Source organism: Xiphophorus hellerii, chromosome 19 (genome assembly GCF_003331165.1).
Source record: "Xiphophorus hellerii strain 12219 chromosome 19, Xiphophorus_hellerii-4.1, whole genome shotgun sequence".
NCBI classification, from domain to species: Eukaryota; Metazoa; Chordata; class Actinopteri; order Cyprinodontiformes; family Poeciliidae; genus Xiphophorus; species Xiphophorus hellerii.
The window spans coordinates 6,526,905-6,550,855 of NC_045690.1; the positions used below are offsets into that span (position 1 = coordinate 6,526,905).

At 35.4% G+C, this 23,951-nt stretch overlaps 3 protein-coding genes across 5 annotated transcripts in view; 2 read left to right on the plus strand and 1 right to left on the minus strand.

Moving 5' to 3' along the window:
• zfyve28 (zinc finger, FYVE domain containing 28) overlaps window positions 1-1,930 on the minus strand; it is a 32,284-nt gene extending 30,354 nt beyond the window's left edge. For all 3 annotated transcript variants that reach the window (XM_032547594.1, XM_032547592.1, XM_032547591.1), the window contains exon 1: window positions 1,559-1,930. In XM_032547594.1, the coding sequence (XP_032403485.1) occupies window positions 1,559-1,594 (36 nt within the window). In that variant the 5' untranslated portion in view covers window positions 1,595-1,930. The remainder of the gene's footprint in view (window positions 1-1,558) is intronic.
• A 2,365-nt stretch (window positions 1,931-4,295) lies between these two features.
• Window positions 4,296-12,828, plus strand: cfap99 (cilia and flagella associated protein 99). The gene is made up of 15 exons (XM_032547638.1): window positions 4,296-4,496; window positions 4,992-5,136; window positions 5,461-5,555; window positions 5,630-5,736; window positions 6,573-6,732; window positions 7,256-7,336; window positions 7,676-7,735; window positions 8,443-8,529; window positions 8,616-8,704; window positions 9,879-10,083; window positions 10,718-10,859; window positions 10,947-11,098; window positions 11,165-11,370; window positions 12,376-12,553; window positions 12,627-12,828. Exons 1-15 carry the CDS (start codon window positions 4,296-4,298, stop codon window positions 12,696-12,698), a joined length of 1,980 nt encoding a protein of 659 aa, XP_032403529.1. The 3' UTR covers window positions 12,699-12,828.
• Window positions 12,829-14,004: 1,176 nt separating this feature from the next.
• LOC116709405 (laminin subunit gamma-1) lies at window positions 14,005-23,251 on the plus strand. The gene is made up of 9 exons (XM_032547910.1): window positions 14,005-14,206; window positions 16,017-16,190; window positions 17,521-17,659; window positions 17,738-17,826; window positions 18,025-18,088; window positions 19,462-19,550; window positions 19,641-19,753; window positions 20,849-21,005; window positions 21,997-23,251. The coding sequence occupies exons 1-9, from the start codon at window positions 14,020-14,022 to the stop codon at window positions 22,152-22,154; spliced, it is 1,170 nt and encodes a 389-aa protein (XP_032403801.1). The 5' UTR covers window positions 14,005-14,019; the 3' UTR covers window positions 22,155-23,251.
• The last annotated feature ends 700 nt before the right edge of the window (window positions 23,252-23,951 follow it).

The window sequence follows — 23,951 nt, forward strand, 5'->3', positions numbered from 1 at the left end:
GAAATTCCACACGGCCTAAAGTTAACAAAACGTTTAACAAGAATTTGCGCCCTGGAGAGACGTCCACACGTTCAGCCAAGCTTCCCTGCTGTAGTCGGAGTATTATTGAACTGTTCGCCTAACGAGACGACCAAGCCTTTAACACTTCCTCTGCTGTGTCAGGTGGGTTTCTGAGTCATGCTAATTCAACTAAAAAGTTCACATCTAAAAGGTGTTCATATATAGGTATGCAACAATAAGCAATAAATCAATTAATCGCATGATAAATTAAAACAAACTCAACAATTTCCATTTGCATGATTTCTCTTTTCTCTCTTTTTACCAAAAACTGGAGGATAAAAGTCTTCAGTCTGATACTTTGGTCTCAACTAGTAAATTTTTTGAAGGACAACTTTGTTTATAGACAATTTATTATCCATTTTATTTGTTATTTCTGTTGTTTTGTTTGTTTATTTTGGATATTTAAAATGTTTCCCAGTTCCAGGGTCAAATGTTCATTCAAATTTAAAGTTGATCGATCTTTAAGAGTCTGTTCTTGCATTATTATGCCATTACCAATACTTGAAAACAACTTCAAAACAGCAATATCATCGTTTATCATGATAACTTATGTGGATAATTTATTATCCAGCATAATTTATCATGACAGTCCTATTTATTAGGCTGAATGTTTTTTTTAAGTTTTGAATGTACCATTAATTTTAAAAAATCCACCCCTAATTTTTGGATACTCATGTATTGGTTTTATAAACTTATTACAAGTGATTGAGAAATTAACAGTTCCAGATATATGAAATCCATCAAAAAATCTCCACTGTCCTGCATCTTTTGGGTGCATCCCTGCTCCAATGCCTCAATTCAAAGGACTCAATCAGGAAGTTTAGCAAAGGCCTGATCATTAACAGTTCCTTTAATGAAGGTGTGTTGCCTCCAAAAGTTGCAGATAATATGCAGAATAGAGGTACTAAGTTGGAAAAAAGTAATGAATGAGGGAAAACAAACGAAAATTATAAATTTTGAGCTTTAACTAAACATTTTACTGAAAGCCTAGCTTATTTACTGGATGACAATATTTTTAATCTGTTGAATTTTGCTGCAGATTTTGTTTTTATAGCCTGAAGAGTTAATTGGTTACATAAAAAAGTAAGTTTAAATCAATGCAAATATTTATAAGATCTAATGTGCTTCTGGTAGTAACAATTTCGGAGATATAGTTCACATAATTCCGTTGTTTTCGGTTTCAGTTGATATTAATGTTTGATAATTACATGTTAATTAATGTCAAACTGATAAATTATTAAAAGAGAATCTAATCAGCTTTCAGTCAGCTGCTGGATGAGGTGACTAAACCAGTTTGAGCTGTCAGGCTCCAACAATGAGACAAAAACATCTCACCAACAACAATAAAAGCAACAACACCAACAAAGGGACAGCAGCTTGTCAAACATCAGGATCACAGCTAATGTTAGCCGGTCTGCAGCAGAATCCATCGGGATGAACCGCATCAGAACCGGGTCGGGGCAAGGCTGAGATGGCCTGACGGTCCGCAGAAACTCACCTTGGGTTTATAGAGCCACTTTCTGAAGCGGTTCATGGCTCCTTCCTTTGTCACAGCCCCCCCTCAGCTCTCCTCTGCCGCCCGCCCGGTCGGTCGGGAGCCTCACGGTGACGGCGGGCTGCTAACCCAGCTAGCTGCGGCGGATCCGCTGTCAGCCGGAGAACCAGACACGGTGTACGGTTGGTTCTCCGAGTCTACACCGTGGATGTGGACCGGAACAAAGCACATCTACGGGGAGTTATTCCCATTTTTCCTCTTTTCCGACGCTCAGTCTGCCTCCTTCCCCCGGACACTAACCGACTGACGGATCTGCTCCGCTTGTTCTGTTCTGTCCCCCAGTTAACGTTACTTCATGACGGTCACGTTGACAACAGGCCCCGCCCTCTTTCCCTGCGATGGTGCCTTCAGGGACCGCTTCGACCAATCAAAAGCCACCTGTGACTCTACCTGTACTGTACCACCCAACAAACCTAAACCGAGCTAACAGGTTCTACAGGTTTTTGTTTGGATCAGGAAATCCATTATTCTGCCATAAAAACTGCGTCTTTTTGACAAAGGTGGGCAGAGTACCTAAAAATTATACTCAAGTAAGAGTAGCACTACTTCAACATATTTTTACTGAAGTAAACGTAAAAAGTAGCCATCCAAGAAATTACTCAAGTAAGACTAAAAAAGTATTTGGTAAAAAATATACTCAAGTAATGTAACTGATCAAATTATCAATGATTTAATATTTAAAAGTTACATAACTAGACACATTGAAATATAAAGTTAAGTGGAAATTTTGGTATTTTATGGTAGTAACAAAAAATAACAAAATCAGGCAAAATATTATTTTTTCTCAAATCATTTTCTTAAAAAAACTAAACTTATGAACTTTAATAAAACATAGATCAGGTGTGTGTCTGTCTGGTGAATTTTTGGTTAAAACATGTTTGCTTTTCATTCAGTGGGTAGAAAATCCAGAAATTTTACTCAAGAAAAATTAAAAAGTAAAGTGTACTAAAAATACTCCTAAAAGTTTTTGGGGTTTTTTTTTTTCAAAAACGTTATTCAAGTAAATGTAATTGAGTAAATGTAAGTAATTACTACCCAACTCTACTTTTTGATAATAGAATGATCAACATTTGCTATGTCTTACACACTAGATTGAACGTTTATTTGGTTTAATTTGGATCTCTCTATTACATCTCAATAAGTGGTTCAGAAGATGGTCTAAAACTGAAGTGTCGTAAAATCTGACTACTTTGTGTCAAAGTAGACAAATTTTAAGCAATTTTGCTTGTTAGTTTTCTATTCTAAAATACATCTCATTTCATAGTTCTCATGTGATGTCACACTTCTGGAAACTTTGTAGCTGGCAGCCATCTTGGTAGGTATCTGTAACTAACTGTCATGACTGTTGCTTTGGAGTTGCTATGACAACAATAAATAAACTACATTCTCTGTCTCATACAAGTCGATCCTGACAGCAGTGATTTTGTTGATATATCTTTCTCTTGCACATTGGTCAAAATGTTAATATATTTCTTTTTGTTAGTCTCAAAGCCATGGTCCATCTATGCTTTGTGCTGTGTTTGCCTATCAAGATGATGGTTCTGTAGCACAGGTCACTTTCGGTTCAGACTTGTGGGAACTATGTGTATTTATCCCTTCTTTTTTGTGTTTTTAAGTTTTAAAAGTTCTATAAATGATTGTCTATAGATAGTTTACATTGGATTTGCACAAATTTTACATATCACAGACATTCAGTACATTTTCTTTATTGAACATTGTCATCTGTATAAAACCTTAAGCTTTGGAGAAAAAAAATATGTTTACTATACTTATTACCCTACTAATTTATTAATTTATTTTCCTTTTTATATTATCCATTTCTGTGGTTTTGAGTGACTCAGTAGGTGCATAATATCTGTATAATAATAATAATAATAATTGTATTTACAATAACCACTAGGTTCATCAAAGTGCTTTACAATGGTTAGATTAAGATAAAACATATAAAACATAAAACATGAAAAGTTGACGGAAAATAAAGTTAAAAACATGTGTTGAACGTATATATCTTCAGTCTTGACTTGAAGAGGCCCAGGTCAGAGGTCAGTCTTATTTCAGAGTTTATTCCAGAGTTAAGGAGCTGCCACATTGACCCAGTGCTTATATATTTAGAACTGGGCTCTGCCAAACGGCCCTGATTTGAGGACCTTAATGTCAGTCAATGCACACAGTTGAAATAGATAAATAGAATGGGGCCAGACCATAAAAGCTATCAACACTAACATAAAAAATTTAAAATCTTAGCTAGCTGCCCGAAGCCACTAACATCTGCAACAACTCTTTGAACAATCTTTGATAAAAATGAGCTAAAACAAAATGTAATTTCCGTGTTGTAGAAATTCAATTTGAATTTCCAGCAGCACGTGAAGGCAGCACCCAACTCGCACTGACGTCAGCTCGTTTTAACTGTTATGGCGGCCAACAAAGGATCAGGATGCCGCGATGATAATCAGCGTGTTGTAAAACTGCGAGTGACTTTTAAAGACTGTAACAAACATCTATACTATAAAAAATTACACCTCTCCATATCAGACAGAGCAGGCGGGTTTCTGCTGGGTGTCACAGCGCCGCCATATTCACAGACAGCTCTGTGTACGTCAGTTGCTAGGCAACGGCTGGAGACGCTTTCTATCCAAACCTTGAATTTTTCTTGTGGTGGCGAAAAGCTGTTCTTGAAGCAATGTCTACTGAAAAACAGGCAGTTGGAAGAAAAGTTGACGGTCTTCCGGTGAACCAACTAGCAACAGACTTATCGGATGATTTAAAAATGTCAGCCGGGTTCGGGTCTCTAGTGAAAGTAGCATGCATGCTGCTCGATAAGTTTTCATCGGACCCCCGATGTGTGGACGAGTTCGTAGAGGATATTCCCACGGATTTACAGGTGATACATAAAGTGTAAAGTCACACTAATGCTGGAGATTATTACTACGACGGCATATTAGAGCCATTGTAGATAGAAAGGAGTAGCACGTTTCTGTAAAAAAAAACTCAGAAATTTTGAGATTAATCTCAGAAATTTTCGAGAAAAAATATTGGATTTTTTTTTTATTTGAAAGGCAGAATTTTTTGCATTTTGGAAATTTTCTGAGTCTCAAAAGTCGAACATTTTAAGCATAAATGTCCAGATTTTTTGTAGAAAATTTCAGATTTTAATCTCAAAATTTTTTATTTTTTATTTTTTTTTATTTTTGACTTTTCAAACTCAGAAATGTCACTGTTTGTTCTTGAAAATTTATTAGATTTATCTAAATGTTTCTGTTTTTTATCCTAACAAATGTTTTACTTTCCAAACTTGGAAATTTCCAAGTTTTTTCTAGAAAATTTCAGCTTTTTTTTGTTGGAAATGTACTTTTTTTCTATCTGTTATCTGTTTCAGAGCTTTGATCCTCTGGAGAGGAAATTCATCCTGAAAGTTGTTTCTGGATGTGTTGAGTATGAAAAGCTGCTTGATATTGTTATCAATACTTTCTATGGTCAGCATAGAAAGTGGTTGTGCAAAAGTGACCGCAACCAGTTCATCAGTAAGTAAACTTTAATATCATCCAGTGGCGACCCCAATGGGGGGCCGGGGGCCACGGCCCTCACTTCAAAAATGTTGGCCACCCCACTGGCCATATTAAAAGTAATTATTTCTTCAATAAAGAGATAAATGTAGAACCAAATAAATGAAGAAATGTCTAAAATTAAAATTAAATTTTCACTGGCCTGCTCTGGCCACCCCATAAAGATTTTCTGGGGGAGTCACTGGTATCATTGACTGCAATAATAATAATAATAATAATAATAATAATAATAATAATAATAATAATAAAAGGACCTCTGACATGTTTGTTATGTGCTTTCAGTTATCTGCTACCTCTGCATGTTTTGTCTTGATGAACTTGGACTTGAACATTTTAGCACCATAATTAAATCTCTGGGCCACTGGAAGATGCACTTCGTAAGTGTCTGAACCAGAAAACAAAAATATTAGAGTGATCAGCAGATCAGCTATGCTTCTCTCTGTCCGTTTAGTTTCTAGACTTTTTCTTCTCAAGCATCACCACCTGGGTACAAGCAGAGTGGAACACATTCTATGAGCCTGAATTTGTGGAGAAGCACTTAATCACCAATCTGCTCAGGTAATAGAACCTGAGAACTACGGAAGAGTGTGAGGGTCAAACAATATTCTCCAGATTCTGATTTTAAACTGAGAATTCTGACTATAATCTCAGAATTCTGACTTTTTTTTTTTTTAGAATTTTTACTTTTTCTCAGGATTTTGACTTTTTTGCAGAATTCTGACTTTTTCCTCAGAATTCTGACTTTTTCTCAAAATTTTTATGTTTTTCCTCAAAAAATTTTTTTTTCAAAATTCAGACTTTTTCTCAGAATTTGGATTTCTCAAAATTCTGACTTTTTTTTCCAGAATTCCGACTTTTTTTTTTGCAGAAATCTGATATTTTTCAAAATTTAGATTTTTTTCATCATTTTAACTTTTTCTCAGAATTCTGCCTTTTTCTAAAAATTTCTACTTTTTCAGAATTTTGACTTTTTCTAGGAATTAAGAGTTTTTTCTTAGAATTTTTACTATTTCTCAGAATTTCTACTTTTTTCCCTCAGAATCAGAATTGCTTAAATTGTTTCTGCTATCGGCAAATCTAGTCTTAAAATTGAAATCTACCAAATAATTTGAAAAGGCTTTCCTATAACAAGGCAGAAACAGTTATGGGATTATTTTCACGTACAAAAATAATGTAATTTACATACACTTTAGAAGGTTTATATTTTTTGGATTTTGATAGAAATTGACACAAAATTAGAATTCATATTTTTAAGTCAGAACTTTGAGAGAGAAAAAATCAAAAGTTTGAGAAAAAATTTGATTTGGTGGCCCTAATTCTCTTCCACAGTTTACTGACGAGAATTTAGATCAATTTACTTCAAAGTCAAAGCAACGTGTCTGTGTGTCCTGCAGGTGGCGCCCTGAGATCAATCATCTCATGGATCAGCTTTCAAAAAAAGAAAGGAGAGCTCGAACTAAACTCACCCAGTGTCAGGATTTCATCCTCTCCAAAAATAAACTGCCAACCCCACCCAAAGAGGAGCTGAGCCCCCTGCCAGACAAGTTCACACCAGTCAGGATCACATTTATTCTAACAATATTCAAACATTTCCTTCAGCAGCTCAGTTTAACTGCTATGGTTTGCATTCTGATACCAAATAGGAAAAAAATGTCTTAAATGTTGATATAGGCAGAATAAACATCCATGTAGGCAACAAATAATGATGCATGTGTAAAAAAATAATGTTATTTTTTTAAACTGTGAACTGCAATAATTTCATAAACAATGCATCCCATTTTAAATTTAAAAGCGTTATAAAATGTTGCCAACCCATTAAAGCCCATCATAATGTTTGTGTTTTTAAAAACCAACATTCAACAACTTTTCAACAATGTCATTTGTTACATTCTTAGTTTATTGTTGAATAGGTCATAATATTTAGGTTTTGTTTTTTTTTTAGCCATCAAGCCTTTTTGACTTGACACTTTTGGTCCATGAGAAAAAAAAGTTTGATTTAGAGAGTATATGTTTAAGTTATTGCACATTTTAGGCAAATATCTCCCAGTGCATTAAAAGTTCTGCTTTGCTTCTGTAGGTACCAAGCAGTACTTACATGACTCCAAGAGAACTGCAGAAAATACAGGAGTGTAAAGAGAAGAACCAAAAAAAGGCTGAGGTACAACGTCCGCTTGAGATCTGATGACAAAATATGGCAAATAAATTAAAATTTAAAAAGTATTTTATTGAACCCAAAGGGAAATTAAATGCTGTAAAAACTCACATTCATTCAAATTCTTCAAAATTATTGTTGATAGTATGAAAATGTAAGTAAAATTATTAATTTTTTTTTACATTTTGTTATGATTATTGCTTATTTAGACTGAGATACATTTTACAGAGTAGCAGCATCACGACCCAGAGAGAAACAGTCCAGCTAGTAAACATCTGCAGCAGATGTAGAGATTATTTTACAGACTGCAGTCTCACTTCCACATCTGCATCTTTCCAATCCCAGGAACTTCTGCATGCGATCCACTTCACATGTAGGGATCCGGAGAAATCAGAAGAAACGGAGGTACAGTCACCTTATTTTACTTTATTTTTTATTTGTTTATTTGCTATTTTATTTATTTACTTATTTATTACATTTTTTCTTATTTATTTATATTGCTTTCTTTTCTGAGCATAGAAATGACTAATGACAGAAAATATTTTCAAAAAGTGGTTTTAAAATACAACACATTCTGAGTTGTACGCCAGAGTATTAGCCTGATTCATTTTTGATTAATTGCGAGAATATAGTCATACTATTAGCTTAAAATTAAGAGAAAAAAGTCATTTTATGAGAAAAAGCTTCTAGAGTTATTAAGATCTGACATGACCAGATCAATCATTTCAAACTCATGCTAATTTGATGCCGGTGTGCTAAAAGATTAATAATTTTGTTATCTGTAAAATTCACAGCAAAGTTCACTGAAATGCTCCACATTACCCATTGTAATCTTTTACTTTTTGTGTTGGAGTTCTCAAAAAAATTACTATTCCATTCTCCTTTATTATGACTTTATTCTTGTAATCAAAAGAAAAAGTAGCCTTAATATTCAAAGTCCAGATAAATGGACGTTGTAAAATATGCTTGCCAAACAAAATGGCCGCCTGGGGCCGCCAAAAAACCTAGATTTTCCACAAATTAAATCTTCAAAATGTGATTAATTGATGAAATTGCTAACATTGTACATCGTAAAGCAGAATAATTAATGTCTGCTTTGTTTTCTTTTGCAGAGTGTGATTTCCCAGATTAAGGCAGAAGGCAACGCCAAAATGAAGTTTGAGTCTTTTCATGCAAAAAAAATTCCTTGCAGTAATATGGTAGTAATTAAATTACCTGTTACACCTGTTGCACTCCATCATTGGTGTGTAAGCCGTCCACAAGGATATTTCTCTGATTATTCCAGGTGGGGAGCCACCCAGTCAGGCTTAATAATGCAGCTATTTGGAGAAGAGAGGCTTTGCATGACCGTTTGGTGAAGGAGGAGCTACACAGGTAATGAAAAACATCCAAAAATTTATTACTGACATAGAAAGATTCAGTTAGCTTGTATTACAATTTTTCCCAGTCGCTTTGTGCGCATTTCTCTAATCATTTTTGACATTTGCAAAACAAATAATTCATTTCTCAAAACAAAACACTATGGATTACTTTCCTCAAAATCCTTTGTGCATCTCTCAAAACTAAATATCTGTGTCAATGAACATGTAAGTCCTTGTTTTGTTGTGTAAAATATTCATCAACAAGCAGCTGCAGATTAAGGATTTGTACATAATCTCTTGCATGATGTACAAAAGCATTTCCAACTTGTTCACAAATGTGAGGAAAAATGTTTTGAAACACAATGATTTGAAATAGTTTCAGAGTTGAATGATTTGAATAGTTTCATAGAGTAAAATAGGGATGAATCGATTAATCGTGATTAATCGATTGTTGAAGTAATTGTCAACTAATTTAATAATTGATTAATTGTTAACTGGAGTATACGGATTTGCTGAAAGAACAACATTCTCAAAGAAGTAATCAACTCAAAGCTTTAAAAATATAAACATTTTGCATTTAGGATATAAGAAAAACTTTGTCTGTAAATATTTTTGTTTACCCAGAGCTCCTCTAGTGGCAGTTTTAGCTTCACCTGGTTCAAACTCTATTAAAATGTCTTTTGTTAAGCATCTTTTGCTATCCAATTATTAATCAGTTATTCCAAAAAAATAATAAACAAATCAGCCCTGCACTGTACTGAAGCAGGAAGCGCAGAGCTTTTCACATGTTGATGTTTTGAGGCTACAACCGATCAAGTGTTCACTAAAGGAATGTTGTATTTTTTAAATTTTAGATAATAAAATGTTTATTTTCTTATTTAAAAATGAAGTTAATTATTGTTGATTTGCATATTTTAATGTATTTCATTGTATAAAATATCTGATTAATCGTCAGAATAATAGATTAATCAATAATTAAAATAGTCGTTAGTTGCAGAACTAACATAAAACAAAACATACAGCATGAGTCAACTTGTGGAATAACTTTAAATAATTCTGCAATTTACCCAGTAGCTGTTTGTTTTAGCTGGTTTAGTTTGGTTAATCAGCCTTTCTGACTCTTCATAATCAGATATAAATGATGTTGCTTCGCTCACCTGATTTGAAGGAAACGACTGTTTTAACAGAATAGAGGAACTGGTGCAGGGATCGACAGACCTGTCGCCTTTCCTGCAGCGGCAAAAGGAGCTGGAGGAGCGGGAGCGCCAGGAGAAGAGGCAGAAAGAAGAAAGGACCCGTCTGGAGACTCAGATCACCGAACAGGAGATAGCTCTGACTCGCAAACGGATTGCTGAGCAAAAACATGAAGCTGTTCAGCGCAAGAAAGAAGAGGTGCGTAATGATCATTTCATGGAGTTGAGAAAATGTCTTTATTAGGGCTGCAACTAATGATTACTTTAGTAATTGAATATTCTGTCAATTATTTTGACGATTAATCAATTAATCAGATAGAAAATTGCCACTATATACAGATTTTTCATTTAATTACTTAAGCCTTTTTTATGCAATATTAGAAACACATTAAATTATATACAATCATACATAATTCCTTTAATGAATTTGAACCAGGTGAAGTTAAACTACATCACTTAAAGAGTTCTGAGGAGAACGTATTTCAAGACAAAAGATTTTTATCTTGAATTCAAAATATATATGTATTTTTGTACCGTTTTGACTTAATCACTCCTCTGATTGTGTGTCTTTCAGAATATTGCTTTATTTTTAAGACCGTATACTTCAGTTAATGATTAATTGATTACTAAATTAGTTGGCAATTATTTCAATAACTGATTAATCGCGGGTAATCTGATTAATCATTTCAGCCCTAGTTTTTACAGAAGATTACACGGCACCTTAAAGCATGAAGACACGCTGGGGATCAATTACACAAAGCAGTCAATTGTTTATAACTCTTTGTCACAGATGGTTTTGTAAATAAGTTTTAAAATATCTTCTTGCCCCCCAGACTGCTCGCGTCATGCAAAGATATGCAAAAAAGCGGCTGAAGGAAGAAAAGGAAGTAAGACACTTAGTGCAACAAGTGATGGAGGACAGGATTAACTTAAAAGTAGCTCAAGAAAGGAGCAAGAAAATAAAGCAGAAAATCGGTACGCCTTGTCCTTTGATGACATAAAGAGAACAAGTTTGTGATTCGTCACTAATTAACTCTGGTGATCTTAACGCACATTTCACAGTGAAAGAAGTATCAGAGGAAAATCAGGAGCTGCTTCGCCAAGCCCTCGAGGAACAAGAGGAGGAGCTCAGAAAAAAGTTTCAACTCGTCCACGAAATTCGCGCCATCAAGTCGCTGCATATCGTCAAACCGAACAACTTCAACGAGACGGAGGTAAGTGGATTTCAAAGCCTGCGTGGTGGATCCCCATGGGACCTCTGAGCCGTCTGTCTGTGCCAGACTGCAGGCTATGAGCTGCTGGGTGAGATGTCGCTGGCCGAGCTGAAGGAGAGGCTGGCGCTGCTGAGGCAGAACCAGCAGAAAGAGGAGGAGGAGCGACGCAGCAACATCCTGCAGGAGAAGCTGAAGAAGCAGCAGCAGATCCTGGAGACGCTGGACAACATTAACCTCTACAGGCAGCTGCTGACGAAGGAAGCAGCCGACAGGTTGGCTGACATGATTCATCAAATTAATCGTGATTAATTGATTATTAGAATAATTTACTAAATCAGTTTATTTAGTAATAGATTAATTGTTAACTGGAGTATACAGATGCAAAAAAAGCAATATACTAAAAGAACAACATATAGAGAGTAGTACAAAATATGAATACATTCTGCATTTAAGAGGAAAATTTACTTGTCTGTAAATATGTTCTACCCAGAACTCCTCAAATGGTTTAATTTTAGTTTCACCCAATTCAACATAGGTTTAAAAATCTCAGATTAAGCATTTTTTGCTATCCATTTATTAATTGGTTAATCCAAAAATAGTCAGCAGATCAGCTCTATGCAGTACTGGTATTAAGTCAAGCAAAAAGGGCTGAGTTTAAGAAGTATTTTTAACTGTAGATGCATCCTTTGCTACAAATAATCAACTGTTCACCAAAGGAATCCTATGTAATTACATGTTAGGGAATAAAATACTTATTTTCTTATTCATTTTTATTTGCATCTTTTAATTTGTTGCTAATATTATGTAAAAAATATTAGGAATATAAATAAAAATCAACAGAATGCGACTGTTTTTAAAAAAAATCGATTAATCGTCAGAATAACTGATTAATCAATAATTAAAATAATTATTAGTTGCAGCCTGAATCTGAACATAAATGCACATGAAATTATTCATGTTTCATTACAATTTTCACTTATGGGTCTTTTGTTGTTTATGTATTTATAAAGGGACAATACAAGTAACATAATATGAAAATTAATCATCAGAATAGTTGATTAATTAACAACTAAAGTAATCATTAGTTGCAGCCTGAATCTGAACAAAAAATGTGATACATTACAACTTGCACTTATGGGGCTTTTGCTGTTTATTTATTTCTAAACTGACAATGTATTATATGCCAAAGTTAGCCATAAAGGCTAGTTTTCACCTGTAGTCCCTCAGGTGAAATGTAACACATTTAAGTGCAATACAACCGTTTTGGCACCTTGCAGGAAAGAGGAACGGCGTGCCCAGCAGGAGCTCCTGAAACAGGTGGTGGCTGAGGACAACACCATTGTGGCCCTGAAGAAGAAGCTGGAGGATAAGAAACAGGAGTTACACAAAGTGAAGGAAACTGAGAGGAGCCGGGCCAAACCCAGCCAAAGGTTCGCCAGCAGAGCGTCTAGTCAGGTGAGTTTCCTGCAGGGATCCATCAGTCTTCCTGCTTCGACATCAGTTGTTCTCCTCTCCTTCCTTCCTCCAGAGAGAGTTAAGGGAGACAACATGGGAGGAACTGGAGCAGAGCTTAGCCCACTACGTTCAGGACGCTGAGTGATTCAACCTCTTTGGAGAAAAACACGTATAAACATGTGAACGATGCTCCCTGATATGATTCATGTTTCATCTTATCATCATTTTAAACCATTCTGACTCTTTTTCAATCCATTAAATCTGATTAAAAACGTCCCAGTGTGCCTGAGGTTTGTTCACAGAATCACAAGTCGTTGCACCATTTTTGTTTTAAGACCATGTTTTTGTTTCAGTTCCTCCAACAGCTTCAAGAAGCAAGAAAAGGTGAAAACAGGAAGTGAACCTTCAACCTCTGACTCATGGGATTTTTCCAGAACACATCGTCCACTAACGTTACTCAGAAAGAACAGGATCATCCTGACTGATCACTGTTTCCCCACCAACTTAGAGGACCAAATCGGAATTATGTTAACATATGTGTTGCCATACAAAGACAATAAGCTTTATCTATAATGGCTTTCCATACAGTCAAGGTTTAAACAGAGAAACGTTAAACTACTTGAAACACAATCAATTAAATGATCAAGTCAAGAGAACAGACAGTTAAAACAAGCAAATATTAATAATAAAACATGAAACAAATAACAGTAAAATAAATTAATCACTTCCAGAGAATGAGGAACTGTGAAATAAGGAACTGAGCCGAGGTCACAAGATGAAATACCAAAATATGTTTGTTGCTCATTTTAGGATATCATGTATTTGCTGTGGTTCATTCTGTATGTTACATAATGATGTCAAGAAAAATATGTAAACACTTGATGAGTAAAAAGATTTGTATAAATAAAAAAATCTACATCATAAATGATTGAAATGAATAAAAAAAATTTGCCCTACATGAAATAAACAGAAAAATGTAAAAACAAAAAAAGAGATAAACATAAAATATATAACATGAATGTCTGATTTGATCTGAACAGGCTTGGATGAAAAATTATGGATCCATACATAAAATATATAACATTGGAAATAATTTATGTAAATAACATGTATGTTACATAATAAATTACTGTTGTGGAAAATAATATAACATTAAAGATTTTGATGTCTGATCTAATTAAACTACATAATTATTTAAAAATGTTGCTGATGCTAATCTAAAATATGTCATATAATAAATGGATGGTCTAAATGAAAAAATATTTAATACAATAAATAATTAATTGAAACAGTAATATGTAACGTAAGAAATTACCTACGTGAATAAAAAATATAAAACATAAATAACTGAAGAATTGCTGAGTGTCTTTTGGGGCAGCGGCGCCCCTGCTGGCCGCTGCCTGTAACTGCAGCAGCTCCGGCTCCTGCCCGTTTTCTCTCGGTTTTAACCTCCAAAGTAAAATCACATGACGCGCATTTTGTCATGTGACAGCGATGAGAGAGCTGATTCTTGGCTGAATAAGGTTCTGGTGTTTTCAGAGCCGCTCCGGGATGAGATGCTGCAGACGGACCCAGGCTGGAGGTTCGGGCTGACCCGCAAGAGGATGGACCGTCTGCGGCTCCTGTCTGCCCTCACCGCCGCTTGTTTCATCGGTGAGTTTCAGCAAAACAGGGGAAAAAGCAGCGGATTATTTTTCAAAGAAAAATAAATGAAACTCTAGATTCGGAGACAAAGTAGTTTAACCCAGATTCTACAAACCTCTGATTTTGTTGCGAATATTTCTTCAGATATTCCTTTAATAACTTGCTTAAAACTATTTTATCTGACTCTTATTAGGTTTTAATCACAATATTATACATCTAACTGCATAGTTAGAGCCTTTTCTTTTGTTTTACTCACAGTAGAATAACTTTATACCCCTAAACACTTTTATCTTTTAGTCGTTTTTACAATTGCTTGAATATTTTTGGAGGTTTCTGACCATCACATGACTTCCCGCTGCTGAATAATTGAATTTTATGAGGACGGTGGCTCCTATTCAAGAAATCACTTAAGCACATGCCTTCTGTGATTAGCGCCACAATATGGGCTCTGTTTGCGTTTCTACCTGCTGCCTCCACTTTAGCACGCAAGATGGATTTCCTACGGAAGTTATTCACCGCAAACATTTATCCGGGTGGTAAAGTCAGATCTGGCCATTTATCATTGAGCTCCAGTCATCTTTAGTCTAAGTCAGGGCTTTTCAAAGTGTGGGGCGTGGATCTCCTGGGGGCGCCTGAACTCTTCAAGGGGACATGAGATGAGGAACAAAAATGAAAAAAGAAAAACTAACCGCAATCATTTAGCCAACTTCACCAAGTTAAATAGACACAAAATTACTAGATTTTTAGTACAGTTATGGTGAGTAAAGAGAGTCTGGTTTCTGATTATTGTTTAAAAATGGGATTTTCATGGTTTGGGTCGGAAGATGCTACACTACGGTTGTGCCATTTGTAAAATTATACAGTGAAAAATAAACAGGAATATGTTTTGTTATTTAGCCTGTCATAAGAGCAAAAAAATGGTGATTTATTTTTCAAAGTCATACTTTCTTTATATCTTTTTATAAAGGTTACAATTAGCAACAATTTGCTAACTGTGAGTTAGTTAGCAAGGTATATGTTTAGCTTAAAACAAATATGTTATTTGAAAGCTAGCTATTTAGCTTAAGACAAAATAATTAGATAGCTAGCTATATATTTACTTTGAAGCTAAACATGTATTTAACCAGCTAAATAGTTAGTTGGTAAACTAAATAGTTAGCTTCAAACTAAAAATTTATGTAGAAATAAATATTAAGTTTGGAAGCTACATATTTAGTCAGGAAGCTAAATATGTAGCTTCAATCGAAAATCTTTATTTAGTAAGCAAAATATGTATTTTGACTAAAACAAATATTTAGTGTGCAAGCAAGATATTTAGCTTTAAACTAAATATTTACACAGTAAGTTTAAGAAGCTAAATTTGTATTTAGCTAGCTCCATATTTAGTTACCTAAATATGTATGTATATATTTAATTAGCTAGTTAATATTTAATTTGAAGCTAAATATTTAGCTCACCAGAAAGTAGTTTATAATCTTAGAACAGTAAATGACAAGGCAGGTGAAGCATCATATCTTGTGGCGCTACGCGTAGCTAAACCAGGTAAATCTCAACAATAGTGAAACGTGTCTGACTGCAACATCAAGTACAGCAACAACAAAAAGTTTATAGAAATATTAGCGATAACTTATTGAAAACTAAGTTTAACTGAGTAGATTTTTGGTCGTTTATTGAAGATCAGGCTGCTGGGCTTAGCATCCAGATTTGAATGATGCAGACCAGTACACATCATTCCTGTGGGTTTTATAGGTTGGGTATTCATGTACTGGTCTTGTCAGACAGCTGTTTGCCGATGGATGACCGGGTTCTTCTCCCTCAGGCTTGGTGCAGAGCCAGACCACGCTTGCCCCTGCTGTGATGAACACCACGGTGGTGCAGAATGCCACCGTTGTGACTCCAACACCCGTGATTTTCAGCAGCACCACCCCAGGCTGCTTCAGTTTCAACGCTTCTACTTGTGAGGCCTGTGCGCCGGGGTCACAGTACGACAACAGTGAGTCAGTGGTTCTGAATTTACATCAGTCATCTGCTTTTTTCAGACTAACAGTGGGCAATTATTATATCGTTTAACATTTATCAAGAAACATTTCTTATTGTTTTCATGGAAAATTTATGTTATTTATGTTGAAAATGACCTAAAAGGCTTCCTTGAACAGGTTATGATGGGTCTATGGGCGATAGAAAACATGTTCATTACACGTTTTACACCAAAATAAGTCTTTGATAATCAGATTTTAGTCTGCTCAGTTCTGCCTATTTTGAGCTATTTAAGGGGCCACGCCCCCCGTGGCTGAAAACGGAAACACAACTGTCTCTGAACATTATACAAACATTTTTTTCTGAACAGTAAGTCAACAACAAAACACTTGTCCTTTCCAGAAGTTGTTGTGAAGCACATTCAGCAATAAAACCAGCTGACCAAACAAAATGGCGCTCCACTTGGGTTGCTAGGTAACGGCTCTGGGCTCAGCTATGGTTGCTAAGTAACGATTAAGCACCCACAAATTGTGACATAACAATGGTGAGGTTTTTGAAACGGCTCACTTTCCAGACATTAAAAAAACATTAACTTATTACTCCAAAGCAGTGGTTTTCTGAAGCGCTTGTGGTAATTTTAGAAGGAGCTGAAATCCAAATGAAAGTACAAAAACGTGAAAATATTTTTTTGTCATCATAATCCTTGTTATTGTCACAGTAATATCACAAAATATATAAATCCATATCGTCCACCGCCACCTTCTACATTTGTAACATGTTTTCTGTCTCAGTTCTCTATGACGGCCATTTTGTACACAAAAAAAAACAAAGTAGTAAATTTCTGCCAAAAAATTCTCAGGAATTTCCTAGAAAATCATGGAAATTTCTCAATTAGAAAAGTTGGACATTTGCTAGAAAAATAAAAATATTAATGTAAGATTCATCTAAAAAATTTTCTAGAAAACGACTCGGAAATTTGTAGATTAATCTCAGAAATTGTCTACAATTTCTAAAATATTTTAGAAAATTTTAGATTTTTCAAATTTGTAGTAAATTTTATAGAAAAATCTGAAATTAAAGATTTCTGAAAGTCAAATTTTGACTTTTGAACAAAGTTTTTCCTTGCAAAGTTTCAACTTTTCAAACAGAAAAATGTCCAAGTATTTTTCTTAAAATTTTCTGAGATTAATCTAATTTTTTTTTTGTTTTTCTGGCTAATTTTAACTTTTCAAACTCAGAAATATTTTGGCATTAAATTTACTCCTCTTCTCTTCCTATCTTCAACAGCCCTGTTATGCTGTCGTAGATTTCTCCCTAAATGAAGAGTCTTTTCTCTGCCTCCTCAGACACGCTGCTGTGTACGTGCTGCCCTGATCCTGGGCTCTGTATATTTCCTGGAGCCTGTCTTCCATGCAAGACAGGTTTCTATCAGCCACTGGCAGGACAGCAGCAGTGTCTGGCTTGCAGTCGGGGCTCCTACACAAAGTAAAACCTCATATCGCTAAAACTAACCCCTAAAGTTTTATTTTTTATCCTTTAGCTTGTTTTTCTCCTTCCTTCCAGTTTCACCGGGAGCCCATTGTGCCACCCCTGCCCTGCTGGGTCCTTCAACAACAACACGGCTGCAGAAAGCTGCACAAGCTGTTCCCCAGGTATGTGTTTTACTTTTTTATCTAAAAGTCATTCCTGTGTTATAAATCAGTGACAGAAAATCAATATGAAGACGAAAGACACACAGATTCACTTCGAAACCCAGCTCAAATATGTGGAAAACATGTTTACAATACTGCAATCTAAAATCAGATAGAAACCGTGACTCACACACGTTATTTTCCACCTTCTGCTTTCAGGTTTGTTTGCATCAAAGCTCGGCTCTACTTCCTGCACACCATGTCCCCAGGGAAGCTTCTGCAAGTAACTTGTTCTTATTTTATATTTTTGTTTGTTTTGTTCCGTAACCAGGACCCAAAATGGTCAAATGTTTGTTTTTGTGCAAAAAGGGGAAGAAATAATCAGTTATTCAACCTCTAAATTGAACATCACATGCTTCCATCCCATGGCTGTATTTGCCACACACACACACACACACAGACTGAACAGCTGGGGTTCTGAGTATTCACTGCATAAAAATCAAAGCGCCGTGTATTATCTCGTCTCGGTGACTTGTAGTTCGGCCTTTGAAAGAAGCTTCCTGTCTGAGATTCTGCAGAGGAATTTTTTTTTCAGCTTCCCAAAGCGTTTCCGAGGAACTCCGTGTGTTTTATTTGTTCTGTGCGTTTTTGTTTATTTATGCACAGTGGTGCTTTCAGTTGCTGAATAAAACACGGTCAAGCAAAGTAGACTGGATCATTATAACTAATTAGGTTCTGTTAGGCTTCTGCACATGGATTATCATTTCATCGATCAAAACAGCTTTAAAGTCAGGAGAACTTTGACACTTCCATTGTGGTTTTTTTTTGTTAATCTTTCTTTAGAAGAAAAATTTTCACAGCATGACCCACTTTCTTTTCTAATTAGCTTTACACTTTGATCTCTTCAAATATTTCTCAGATTTAGCAAAAAGTATCTGAGTTTTTTCCCCCCCAGAAACGGAACAACAAAGACCTGGTCACGATTCCATTTGTTGGAAACAAATGCATCTTTAAAGGGGACCTATTATACATAATTCACATTTTGAGTGTATTTATTCTTCCATTTGAGTTTCTACTGCTTCTAAAACCCTTCCTAGCACTTAAAAAAACACCCAGCCTTTTTTTGTCACTAAGTTAACATTTTTGGTGTCTAGAAAATGAACCATTTCAAAACAACCCCAATTTGTTAGTCACATTCGACAGGCACTGCGACGTTACCTACCAGCCATACTTGCACTCAGCCCTGTTACTTAGCAACCACAGTCCATCAAGTAACTTTTCAGCAAGATATGAGTTGTTTTTTTAAAGTAAATAATTCCTTAATATTGATTTTAAAAAAACGTTAGTTCTACTCGCAGATTATTTCAGTTATAACATGGGAACATGTTGTTTTGAGTTAAATAATCTGATAATCTTTTTTTTTAAATCAATGATGAGTTATTGACTTAAAACAAGCTCCTATATCTTGCTGAAAGATACTTAGTTCTGAATGATTTCAAGTGTACTAAGACATTTTCTGTAGAAACTGGACCAAAAATAGATTTTTTGTTTTTGCAGTGTAGTGAAGACCCATCTTCGATCTTACATATCGCAGCCTTGAAATCCAGTTGGGGTCTTTTTTTAAACAACCTTAAGCATCTTTTCTTCTGTCGACAGTTCGTCTGGTTGCACACAATGCCCGATGTGTCCCGGAGGAACAGAAGCTCTCCAGACCTCTGCTAAAGACTGCACCCCCTGCCGACCAGGTATTCACATTAGTATTTTCCTGCAGTTTGTTTTTAAAAAATCCAACAGAAAACAGAGGAATTGTTGTGAATCCAGTTTGGTTTCAACAGGCATGCACAAAGCTCCCCATCAGACGATGTGTCAAATCTGCAGCAGTGGCTTCTACCAGATCCTGTGGGGTCAGGAGAGCTGTGACCTCTGCCCCGAGAACCACTACTGCCCTGTGAGCGCCGCACACTCTCAGAACAAACAATGGTTGAACTGGAAGAAATGCTGCGTCCAGTTGTACTCGGAATTGGGAAATTCGGACTCCCCAGTTGGAAAAGTCAATTGGAATGCCCTCAAAAGTCATCTTTCCCACTGGGAAGATATGTGCTTCAATATGGCTGCTTCTCACATCAAGAGTAAAACATATTTATCTTACAAAACACACATAAAAAAGTCAGTCTAAAAATCAATATTACATGTTGCACTTGCAACTCTAAACTGAAAAAATAAAAAATTGTGTTTGTTTATGGAAAGTAAAGCTTAAAATAGTTTGTAAGAGCGATTGCAAACAATGTTTACAGCGTCGCCATGTTGAAATTCCGACTTTTTAGAGAAGGGGTTTTCTGCAGATTCAAAGTTGCCGTTTCTTAAACAGTGGCTACTTCCAGCAGCAGAACTCTTTCGGGAACTTACAGAAATCATCTGGGGTGACTGCTTTAAAAAAGATTAACAAGAAAACAAGAACTTAACAATACAATTTATTTGTCTTAAGGCCAGTTTATATTACTTTTTGATTGTTTTTTAATATCTTTATTACTTTTTAAAAACTTCTTATGTTAGTTTCACATTATTTCATTAACCAAAAGGTTATCAGCATTTAGCCCTCCCTACATAAAAACAACTTGGAAAAATCACACTGTTTTTTATTAAAACAGTGTGATTTATTGTCTTATTTTGAAAATGTAACCGGATGTTCTGTGTTAAGAGAGGCGGGAAGGGAGAGACGCCGCTAATGTTGGAGCGGCTAATCTTCCTACCGTTATATATTTAAGTGCTAATAAGTCTTCTGATATCATGAGTTACAATAGCAATCTCATGAAACTAAAAAAAAAGACAAAAGGAAAGTCCGATGCTAGCGAAGTAAGTTAGCGATATTTAAAAAAAGAAAAAAGTCGAACGGTAAAAGTTAATTTCGTCCAATCAGGAGAGGTCCTCGAGAACGCTGTTACGTCGGGTGTGACGTCAAACCCAGTTCAGGGTTCCCACTTCCCAGACAACTGGAGCTTCTGCAGAATCTCTTCGTTGTATGACGGAGCGGTTGTTCTTTCAGAGCCCGGACGTGAACCCCATTCAGTGTCCGAGCGATGCTTTCTGCCCCAAAGGCAGCACGGCTCCGGGTTACTGCATGGAGACGTTCTTCAGGAAAGCAGGGGACACCTGTGAACTGGCGCCGGTTACTATCGCTCTGTTGGTCGTCGGAGGGGGCGGTGAGTGGTTGGTTTGAACAAAATGACAGAAGTTAGAAAAATAAGCTGCAATAAATTAATCTATTTTTTGTTTTCGAAGATTATTATTATTATTATTATTATTATTATTATTATTATTTAATGCACCCCTTGGGTTTCCACAGTAAGGTGTGATGTAAGCGCGCCCGCGGCCGCCATCTTCTTTTACCATCATGTTTTACACTTGGTAAAACAAGCTCCTATTTGAACTTTGAATTCAAGTCAACTCTACAACAAAGTATAAGGGTCAAGCTGCTACAATTTTTTAATACAATAATAAAATGATAATATTACAAGAATACATTTGTAGTAATATATTATCAGAATAAAGTTGTAATTTTATGAGAACTTCAACATGAATAATAAAAATTAATTATACAAACTTTTTTCTCATTAAAACAACCATTTTCTTGTAATTTTGATTTTAATATGTTCTTCTGGTAAAATTGCAACTTTATTATGTTAAAACTATGACTATTTAAGTAAACATTCTCATAGCTTCTCCTTAAAACTTCATCTTACAATTTACAGAAGGAATGATTGAAGTGAAAGCCACTTTTTGAAAATATTTTCTATCATTTGTAATTTCCTCTTTAGAAAAGAAAGAGGAAAAAATGTTATTAAAATCAGAAATCTTATTTTTAAGTGATATCACCCAGTGCAACTTTCAATACATCTGAGACGTCTCTAAATTATTTTAGTATATGTTAGGTTTGTGTTTTTCTTATGGAACCGTTTGTTTTGTAACTCATTGCTTCTGGTTTTGTTAAGCACAAACGGGAAAACATTTAAACTTTCCGGAAGAAGTGGTGATATCAGAACATATTTCTTCTTTTCTTGTTTTATCTTCATACGTAACTGGATCTTATGTGGCACAGTCAGCTGCTAGAAGTTAAAACATAATGAATAATCAGAGTCATGCTGAAACATCAGTGCAGTCTTTGATTGATCACTTCCTGTCTCTGTTCTTCAGTGGCTTTACTCCTCATCATTTTGTTGGTTCTTCGTCGACGCCGGGACTCTGACGGAGAGCTGGCAGTCGCCCGCGCTCCTCTACTACGCAAAGAGCGTCCTCAGGGTCGGTACTACGGCCTGCCCTGCGACACGGAACCAGTCTATGCCGGCTGGTGAACCCTTTCCAAACTGAACTGTAACTTCAAAGGTGACCTATTATGCTTCCTTCAACATATTAGGATAGTTTTATGGGCTACACAAAACATGTTCATTACATTTTTTACATAAAATCTTTCTTAGATAATGAGATTTTAATCTGCTAAGTTCTGCCTATTTTGAGCTGTTTTAGGTACTCTTGTCACTTCCAAATAAGCTCAACATTTGCAGTCATATATGAAAATGGCTGCAAACAGATGCGCAATTATAAAACCATACCTCTTTGAAAAGCGTTAGTAGAGCCTCCCACACAACCAGCAAGAAGGCAGAAAGAAGTTACATGATGGTAAGTCAACAACAAAAAATTTCTTTTTCAGCAGCCATTGTAGAGCGCACGCAGCAGTAAAACAAGTTGATCAGAAGTGCCGGAGGTGGTTGCTAGGTGACGAGCGGAACTCTGCTGGGGTTGCTAGGTAATGGTGCAGCACCCTTTGTGACTAAAGAATTGGGATGTTTTTGAAATGGCTAATTTTCCAGACACAGCTGGTTGTTTTTTTGTTTATTTTTTAATTTTTTTTAAGCTCTTGGACTGTTTTAAGAAGTTGAGATCCAAATCAAAGAGCAAATGTGAATTTTGCATAATAGGTCCCCTTTAAAGTTCTGAACTGGTGCCTGAAAACACTTTAATTACCTAAAACGAGAGCGACAAACAGAGGTGAGTAATTCTGGGATTTGCGATGTCATCTTTTACAAACCGTTTAACTGAGAAAAACAGCCTCTCAAAGTACTTTAATGTTGGATAATTGGAGTTTTACTTTAAAATGTGGTGGAAAACATGTTTTTTTTTATTATGGAAAGAACGTTTTACACAGTTTCATTTCATTGTTAGAGAATAATAAAGGCATTGTTCACTTCAGTTAAATTTATCCCACATCCAGCTGTTTGGATGCATTCAGTGTGCTGTAAAAAAATGTTGTGCCTTTATATTTGGCTTGTTTTTTCCTTTGGAAAATTATCTGCTGATTGCTGTTTATTTGCTTATTTTGATGTATATTATGTTGGATGTTTCATTTGTGGGTTTTAAAAGTAAAATAAATAAAACATTAATTTGATTTTTATCTGTTCTCAGTCTAGAAATTATGACTTTTTGCGCACTGGACCAAAACAGAACTTTATCTGTAAAAAGAACAAGAGAAACACACTTCAGGTACAAGATGAAAATATATTCTGCTATCTGAAAACCATCACTGCTACAACCCATAAACACTTCTGTCACAAAATATATATTTAATCCCACAGCACTGAACTCTTATACTCTCAGGAAGCAGATCTAAATATTCATCCAAAGACTGTGACAAATGGCGCATTTGAAGATCAGATAAGCATGTCTGCAGAGGAATGTTTCCATAGGAGACCGTCAATAAATCAAAATATCAACAGAGGATTTCAGGAAGCAGAAGCTGCTTTCAAGGTTTTACACAAGCAAAAACTGGATTTCCTTTTAAATTTAATAAGGGTCAGGGATTTTTTTTCACCTGTTTTTGTAAAGAAAGGATAATTAAATAAACAAATCAAGCTCATGGGATACTTTTCCACTTTATGAGCCTGACATTTCTATTTTTTGTGGTTTTTATTGGTACTTTTCAAGGGAATTTAAGAGTTGTATTTTGGATGCTCTAATTTTCTAGTTTTACTTATCTTTTGTAGCTACATATTTGAAAGGGACAAAAGAAGACAAATGAAGTTGAGGAAATATGTACATACATCTGATAAACAGCTCAGTTTTCAGTTTATCATTTAAGATATTGCAGCTTCAGC